Source organism: Lolium rigidum, chromosome 7, assembly GCF_022539505.1.
Source record: "Lolium rigidum isolate FL_2022 chromosome 7, APGP_CSIRO_Lrig_0.1, whole genome shotgun sequence".
Lineage (NCBI taxonomy): Eukaryota > Viridiplantae > Streptophyta > Magnoliopsida > Poales > Poaceae > Lolium > Lolium rigidum.
Window position 1 is genome coordinate 330271803 of NC_061514.1, and position 7004 is coordinate 330278806.

The 7004-nt window shown below is 51.2% G+C and overlaps 1 protein-coding gene across 1 annotated transcript; it reads right to left on the bottom strand.

Moving 5' to 3' along the window:
- Positions 1-4779: 4779 nt before the first annotated feature.
- On the bottom strand, positions 4780-6777 carry LOC124673419 (heat shock 70 kDa protein BIP5-like). Its single transcript, XM_047209500.1, has one exon. The coding sequence runs from the start codon at positions 6775-6777 to the stop codon at positions 4780-4782; it is 1998 nt and encodes a 665-aa protein (XP_047065456.1).
- Between the last annotated feature and the right edge of the window lie 227 nt (positions 6778-7004).

The following is a 7004-nucleotide window of genomic DNA, read 5'->3' on the forward strand; positions in this document are numbered from 1 at the left end:
GAATATGAAGTGTTCCAACCAGAAATTCAGGAAGGCAGTGTGTTCTTTCTCTGTTACAGGGCCTTTGTTTTTCATGTGGCGTCGAAGATAAGCACCCCAGTTTGTGCACTCTGTTTTGGAAGAAAGTGTGAAAGGGACCTTTGGCAGCATAAAAGCAGAGGGGTTCGGGGATGCAATGTCTAGACCAGTGATCATGGCCACGTCTAGTAGGGTTGGTGTCATGGGGCCATGACCAAACATGAAGCAATTCAAAACATCAGACCAAAAGTAGCCGATGGTTTTCAGAAGGTTTTCATGTTTCTCAAGGGGAGACAGTGATAAAGCTAAAGCATCGGCTATTCCCGTGGTTTCCCAGGTGGCTTGGTGAGTTTTGGATATTCTATTGTACCATGAAACCCAATCTTCAGGAGGATTAGGCCAGGCTCGTAAGCAGTCGGCCCAAGAAGTCAGATCTAAATTCTGGTTCACGAAGGGAATTCTATTGGCCTCGCATGAAATCAAATGGGCAGGACTCTCGGTAGAACGAGGGCCAAGATAGAGAGCATTTGGGAGAGAAGGTTGCGGCAGCAGAATGTCTGATACCTAAAAAATTAATGACGGGATGAGACATTAATTCAGATGTTTACTGTAATTCTAACACTATGCTCGGACAGCGAGGAGCGGTTGAGGATTACCTTCAGGCCAGAGACTGTAGCGTTGGTGTTGGATGATTCCGCCATTGGATTCGCTGCAGAGTTGAATTTGTGCAATTGAGATCTGAGATTCGCGTGGCCGTAAGTTGGATCTGTTCGAGCAGCGATTTGGGGATCTGAGTGTTACTCTTTCAGATAAGTTGCAGGTTACCGTTTGAATAGGCAACTGAGTTGGCCTTGCTTGCGTTTTATGGTAAAGGCCGATGCGCTGCCATCGGCTCTTGGCGCGTTGACTTGTTTTGACAATCGGCAAAATTGATAAGGAAGCAAAATCGGCTTAGAAATATTTTCTTTATTAATAAAAGGGGCTTTTACAGAGAAGAGCCGATTGCTCAAGGAAGGAAGAACAAAAGCCGATTACTACTACTAGTCCTATGCTAGTAGTCCCTAATCTAAGGGCCGTCGCTGCCCTCGTCATCGCCGTCGTCGCTGCCGCCGGCACTGCTGCCGGCGGGCTCCTCGTCGCTGCTCCCGTAGCCCTCGACGGGGGCCTCTTCCTCCTCGTCGTCGTCGTCGTCATCGTCGTCCGACCCGGCGCGGAAGCGCTTCGCCGGCGGGTATTCGTCGGAGGAATCGTCGTCCTCCTCTTCCTCCTCCTCGTCGGAGGAGGTGAAGTCGTCCCAGGAGAAGAGGTCATCCTCGCTCTCCTCCTCCAGCTCCCCGTCGACGAGGAACTGGAAGTCGTCTTCTCCGTCGGTCAAGGACTTGTCGTCCTCGGACCAGATGGAGGAATCATGGTCCTCGATGTCCCACTTCTCTGGGGCGCGGAGGTCGTACGCCGCCAGCGAGTCCCACTCCGGCGTGGGCTCACGGGAGGAGGAAGATGAGGAGGAGAGACCCGATGAGGCAGAGGAGGAGAAGGAGGAAGACATGGCTACAGAGGAAGGGGGTTTTTTGCCGACGGCTAGTACGGAGAAAGAGGATGAAGAGGCGAACTGCTCGGCGCGGTTAAATAAAGGGATATAGTGGAGAGTTGATGTTACAGCGGTTTCCGAGGAAGTGGTGCCAAAGAACTGTCAAATCGTGCAGAGAAGTTGAGAAGGCAAGGCATCATGATGAGGGATACTGTGACGGTTCTGCTCTGCCACGACGTGACCGAACAAAGAAAAAAAACAGAGTGGTTGTGAAATTATCATTGCCAAAACCAGGGGGGCATGTGTTATCACCAGATTTTAACCAAATCTGGAGATGGGTCGTGATTAAATGGGCTTAGAGAATATGCACGGAAAATATTCCTGAACCGGCCTTGTATAAGAAGTTTGGGCTAGATTGCCCGTGTATCTGTAAATTATAGTAGGATACGTGTCGGTTAGAATTAAGAGATAGAGTTTAGCTCGTACACGGTTGGGTTTATTCCCAAGTTAGAAAGTCTACGGACTATAAATATGCATCTAGGGTTATTGAGAAAGGAGGACGATCACGTTCACAACAAATCAATCTAGGCGCATCGCCACCCCTTGTTTCGAGGGTTTCTCCCGGGTAAGCAAGATGCTGCCTAGATCGCATCTTGCGATCTAGGCAGTATCAGTTTATTCGTTGTTGGTGTTGCTCGTGCTGAAGCCTTTTTTATGGCAAGCAACACCCTTATCTTAGATGTTTTGGGGCTGACGTTGATGCTTTCATGATATGCTTGCTTAGCTACGCTGCCCCTCGATATCTAGCTGCCCTTACACCTATCTTAGGTGTAAGGGCAACATCTTGCTTGTTCTTTATTTAGTAGATCTAATCCATTATAGTTGTTCCTTGTTCATCAAGGATTGGTTTGATATCCGCATGGTTAGGCCTTATAAACGGGTTGAACGATCCGGTAGTGCGTAAGGTGTGGTTTATTAAGCCCTAGAGGGATTGTTCCGGAGATCAACTTCATGTTGGTTTTTAGGCCTCTTTAGGGCTGGTTTTCCATCATCTTACGTATCTGCTAGGCTCGACTACGCGTAGCATGTTCCGGTTATGCGGTGAAAACCCTAGACTATCGTAGATTAGTTTAGCTTGATATTGACAAAGCATGATCCCCATGTCATTAACGTGAACCATGGGGCAATCGGCTCTTTGAGCCGATCCACAGGGCAACCTAAGAGCCGATCGAGGCTCGTATTTAATGTTTCCGTGTTTGCCATGCAGGAAACTAGTCGAAGCAATCCATCACCTTCCTGACCAGGTATAGGTCAGGTGGCACGCCCTCACAAACGCCAGGACGTGTGCCGGAGCATTGCGGGCCGTTGCCCGAGGGACCAGGATCCACCAGCAGTCCTGGGAGCCTCCCGGCTCTCCGTGTTGCCCGTCGCTGCTCGCCGGTGGGTTTTGGTAGGCAACAATTGCCAACAAGAGGTGGCAGCTCCTCACCACAAGCCTACTCTCCCAACTGCCAGGAAGACAAAATAAGAACTATGGAAGAGCTTCGCGAGCCGCCACCTGTCAAACTCCTCCTTGATCCTCTCATTGATGGTTACCTAGGATACCACTGTTCCATTGAAGACCACGCCGTTTCGATGCCTAAATGCACCAAAACACCACCTAATGGATTTGGATGACTAGCAATGCCTTGATCTTTAGAAGGATAGGCCAAACTTCTACGGATGCAGAACAAGATTTAAGCAGGAGATATGTTGGCTTAAGTCCCAACAAGGAAGAAATATGGACTTTTTCCTACTTGGGTAGACAGTTTCATGTGATTTATTTATTTCTCTGTTAAAAAAAGACTTATTTATTTCTTTTTCTTTAATGTACAAACCCTTATACTCTTTAACAGCAGAGTCCCACTGTTTCTCGTAAAAGAATACTGTTTTATGATTTATCCATAAGTGCTACAGTTCCTCAACTATAAGCAGTGGATGAATGTTGGGAACGGTGAAGGGAAAAAGTGGCGTGTAAGGCTCTCTGTAGTCTTAGGGTGTGTATTCTTTTGCAGCAGCATGGCAACTGGAATTGTTCAGGTTGAAATTAAAGATGTACTCTCGAAAAGGATCAACAATGATAATGGGCGGGTCAAACTTTGTACTCCTCAGAAGAACAAAGTGAACTCAAGGATAAATGGCAGAATTGTGGTTCAGTTACTAAATCTGCACCAAGTTCTACTGGCAAGTCCCCTAGAAGGCTAGAAGTCAGCTTCGAATACTAAATCTGCACAAGTGATTCTACTCATTCGGCTGGCAGTTCAAAGAAGCGGGCAAGAACACTGTGAGAGTAGATGGCTGAAAAGGATGAGCTTGAGAGAAAGGAGAACATATTGATCAAGATGAATGAGTGGCAATACCATTGTTGTAATCCCGTTCTGCAGGCAGTAAAATATCTTACTCCCTCCGTCCAACAAAGGATGTTTCGACTTCGTCTAAATTTGAATCTACCAGTGATCAAATTGTGCATCTGTCATGCAGAACTATGGAAGAAATACTAAGTTACGGGAGACTGAAACTTAAAACCTAAACATTTCCTTGCATCAATCGTGGTAAAGGCGGAACAATAGTAAGGGGTCGAGCTGCCAAGTTGTGAAAGGTTAATAATTCTGTCTTTCTTGTGTTGTTGCGTTGTTTTGCTGCTACTTTGTGCTTAGGCACGCTTGTTGTGGAACTCTATTTTTTTCTCTCTTCTATGATCAATGAAAGCAGCACGTCTGACTTTCGTAAAGAAAAAGGTTAATAATTCTTGTCTGAACACTAAAGATTCTATTCATCTCATGCTCTTCCTTGTTCTAATTAGACCAAGGCTGCTAGTTGTGTTCTCCGGAAGCTATACAATCTGAAAACACTGGATAACAATTCTTGTCCTGATGAGTGCTAACTTTCTTCAGTATACCGTCGGTAGAATAAATTCAGATATCTACTAGTGCGCCAGTAGATACATCTAAGAATCGACTCTGTAACCTGATTCTGATAAAACGATAGAGTTGCATATTACAAAACGAAGGGTTGGTGAACTTCTTTTAACAAAGAGTGCACACAGAAAATCAGTAAAAGATAGTGACTGAAGTGCGAAGTAGAATTGATTTACAGCACGAGTGTGCATTACTAGTGGAAGAGATGCAATATATATATCAAGAGAAAATAAAAGAAAACTACTAATATAAAGCTCTAACAAACAAGGCATAGTCCTACAGCTCATCGTGATCGTCCTCCTCAGCGCTGTTATCACCCGGTGCGCCTCCAGACCTCTGGTACACCGCCGAGATGACAGGGTTGCACACTTCTTCCAACTCGCGGAGCTTCTCATCGTAGTCCTCCTTCTCCGCCTCCGGGTTGCCGTCGAGCCAGTCGTTCGCCTCCCGCACGGCCTCCTCGACCTTCTCCTTGTCGTCACTTTCCATCGCGTCGGCCATCTTACCATCCACAGTGTTCTTGATGTTGTACACGTACGTCTCCAGCTTGTTCCTGGCGTCGACGCGCTCCTTGACCTTTAGGTCCTGCTCCGCGAACTCCTCGGCCTCCTGCACCATCCGGTCGATCTCCTCCTGGCTATGACGACGGCCGTCGTTGGTGATGGTGATCTTCTCCGACTTGCCGGTTCCCTTGTCCGCCGCCTTCACGTGGAGGATGCCGTTCACGTCCACCTCAAACGTCACCTCGATCTGCGGCGTGCCCCTCGGAGCCGGTGGGATTCCAGAGAGCTCAAACTTGCCGAGGAGCCTGTTGTCCTTGGTCATGCTCCTCTCGCCCTCGTACACCTTGATGGACACGCTGGTCTGCTTGTCCTGGTACGTCGTGAACACCTGCGTCTTCTTCGTCGGCACCACGGTGTTCCTCGGGATCAGCTTCGTCATCACACCGCCGACCGTCTCCATGCCTAGGGTAAGCGGCGCGACGTCGATCAGGATCATGTCCTTGGTCTTATCGTCGACGTGTCCACTCACGATGCTAGCCTGCACGGCGGCGCCGTACGCGACGGCCTCGTCGGGATTGACACCCTTGTTGGGCTCTTTGCCGTTGAAGTAGTCCTTGAGGAGTTGCTGCACCTTGGGGATCCTGGTGCTGCCGCCCACGAGCACGATCTCGTCGATGTCAGCCTTCTTGAGCCCAGCGTCCGCCATGGCCTTCTTCACCGGCACCATCGTCTTCCGGAACAGGTCGTTGTTGAGCTCCTCGAACCGCGCCCTGGTGAGCTGCTCCGAGAAGTCGGTGCCGTCGAAGAGCGACTCTATCTCGACGCGCACCTGGTGCTGGTTGCTGAGCGCACGCTTGGCGCGCTCGCACTCCCGGCGCAGCTTCCCAGCAGCGCGCATGTCGCCGGCGATGTCCCGGCCGTGCTTCCGCTTGATCAGCTTGATGAAGTAGTCCATCAGGCGCTGGTCGAAATCCTCGCCTCCGAGGTGAGTGTCCCCGTTGGTCGCCAGGACCTCGAACACGCCATTGTCGATGGCCAGCACGCTGACGTCGAAGGTGCCGCCGCCAAGGTCGAACACCAGCACGTTCTTCTCGGACCCCTTCTGCTCGATGCCGTAGGCGATCGCTGCCGCGGTGGGCTCGTTGACGATGCGGAGGACGTTGAGCCCGGCGATGACGCCGGCGTCCTTGGTGGCCTGGCGCTGCGCGTCGTTGAAGTAGGCCGGCACGGTGACCACGGCGTGCGTGACCTTCTCGCCGAGGTAGGCTTCGGCGGTCTCCTTCATCTTGGTGAGCACCATGGCGCTGACCTCCTCGGGGCTGAACACGCGCACGTCGCCGTCCTTGACCTGCACCTGGACGTGCGGCTTGCCCTTGCGATCGACGACAGAGTACGGCAGCAGCTTGATGTCCCGCTGCACGACGGCGTCGGCGAACTCCCGACCGATGAGGCGCTTGGCGTCGTAGATGGTGCGTTCCGGGTTGGCCGCCGCCTGGTTCTTGGCGGCCTCGCCGATGAGCCGCTCGCCGCCGTCGGTGAAGGCGACCCAGGAAGGGGTGATCCGGTTGCCCTGATCGTTGGCGATTATCTCGACACGGCCGTTCCGGTAGACGCCGACGCACGAGTAGGTGGTGCCGAGGTCGATGCCGATTACGGTGCCGGTGTTCCCACCGGCGCCGCCTTCGGTGGCCGCAGCGGAACCTGGGACCGCCAGAAGCAATGCGGCGACGAACACCGACAACATCCACATCGACGCACGAGCCGCTGCCATCTCGACTGCTTTGCTTTGGTTAGCTGTGGTTCTCGATTGCCAAGACACGAGGAGGCTGCGATATTTATAGCGGAAGTACATCCAGCATCAGGATCGTGGTGTGCTGTCTTGTCGAGTCCAAGGTGGACGCGTCACGCGGGTGATTTCAGCCGTGAGATTCGCTGATCTGACGAATAAGAAGATGGCGTGACGTGGTAATGCGTAGACACGTGGATGCCGTTGCTAAC